We start from the raw sequence: 1,585 nt of genomic DNA, 5'->3' as shown, positions 1-1,585 counted from the left end.
TACAGGAAATTTTCTCCATAAAAGAAGATAAAAGTTAGACTAAGAATTAAGAGGGATTTAATAGTTAGTACACTTTGGGCTATGAGCCATTGTTAATGACCTAAATATACATTTGATTTGCCGCATATACACTAGACCCTTCAAGAAAACAAAAAGAAAAAAGGTATGAAACAATGAGTGTGTGACGTGTGGAACACATGACAAGTGGTGGACAAATCTGGTTGAGAAAATTATAAATCCATATCACCAGATCACAACATTACAAACTCAGTTCCACAAAGCATAAACAAATTTGACGTGCCATATTTAAAGTTAAAGTAAGTATACCTCCACTTTTCATTTATCAAGAAAAGACAACAAAAGAGACACGCCAATCAAGTATATATCACTATCTTGCCAATACATACTAAATATACTTCCAAAAAAATGAGTCATCAAATGTTGTAATCGACTCGATGACATGTCATCTATGCTTACATGGACTCCCAACACTTTGTTTACAAAATGCCAAAACCTTGCTTGATGTACTTGATCTCCACATTCTATAAATAGGCCCCAAATCATATGTTAGCTCATCACACATAGCAAGAGCAAACATAGACACTGAAAAAGCATAGCAAACTCTCAGCAAAGATGGCAGCCAAGATATTTGCCTTCTTTGCTCTCCTTGCTCTCTCGGTAAGCGCTGCTTCCGCGTACATTTCACCAGTGAGTGCTCTTGCCGCAACCTCTATAGCAGTCACACACCCGTGCGTGCAGCTGCAAGCGCTGGCATCCGGTATCTTGGCCCCATCACCCGTGCTCATTCAACAACAGCTTGCCATTCTTCAGCAGCAATGCCAAGCACATCTTGCAGTACAGAGCATTATGACTCTGCAGCAGCAACAACAACTTTTGGTGAACCCCATTGCTACCATGCTACCAAATGTGTTCAACCAACTGGCTCTAGCAAACCCCATCACCGCTGCCTACTGGCAGCAACAACAATTCCTGCCAAACGTGTTCAACCAACTAGCTCTGACGAGTCCTTTCGCCCAGTTGCAGCAACAACAACTAGTGTCTAGCGTGCTCAACCAAGTTGGTTTGGCGAACCCCATCACTGCTGCCTACTTGCAGCAACAACAATTGCTACCAAACGTGTTCAACCAACTAGCTCTGGCGAGTCCTGTCACCCAATTGCAGCAACAACAGCTTGTGTCTAGCGTGTTCAACCAAGTGGCTTTGGCGAACCCCTACTTGCAGCAGCCCTTCATCGGTGGTGCCATCTTCTAAATGATGTATGAGGTTGTACTGCAATAATAAAGTTTGACATGCCAATTATCGTGAATTATCATAAACAATATAAAAGATGATTTATTGGCATCCTATTCTATGTTTATGTATGTCTCGCAATTGTCTTTGCCAAAGTTAGACCCCCTTTGGCAAGGCTTCGACTGCGGCCTCTCCACCAGCAGAAGCCGAAGTCTGCCAATGGGCTATCTGCAAAACGGCTTCGAGGAAGAAGCTCCCTCGCAATCCGCTCTCTGGAGCCATTTAAGGGAGGGGGAGCCGAAAAAACTAGCTCGCTGTGGCTCCCTCCCCAACC

General features: G+C 43.6%; 1 protein-coding gene across 1 annotated transcript; it reads left to right on the top strand.

Annotated features, from left to right (window-relative positions):
- Nucleotides 1–589: 589 nt before the first annotated feature.
- LOC101769339 (22 kDa alpha-zein 16) lies at nucleotides 590–1,367 on the top strand. Its single transcript, XM_004984347.1, has one exon. It carries the CDS (start codon nucleotides 634–636, stop codon nucleotides 1,270–1,272), a length of 639 nt encoding a protein of 212 aa, XP_004984404.1. The 5' UTR covers nucleotides 590–633; the 3' UTR covers nucleotides 1,273–1,367.
- The last annotated feature ends 218 nt before the right edge of the window (nucleotides 1,368–1,585 follow it).

The sequence above is a fragment of the Setaria italica genome, chromosome IX (assembly GCF_000263155.2).
Source record: "Setaria italica strain Yugu1 chromosome IX, Setaria_italica_v2.0, whole genome shotgun sequence".
In the NCBI taxonomy this organism is placed as follows: Eukaryota; Viridiplantae; Streptophyta; class Magnoliopsida; order Poales; family Poaceae; genus Setaria; species Setaria italica.
This window is presented reverse-complemented; position numbering and strand designations above follow the sequence as displayed.

Coding starts and splice junctions, on each gene's coding strand:
- LOC101769339 (XM_004984347.1), top strand. CDS start 634: ATGGCAGCCAAGATATTTGCCTTCTTTGCTCTCCTTGCTCTCTCGGTA.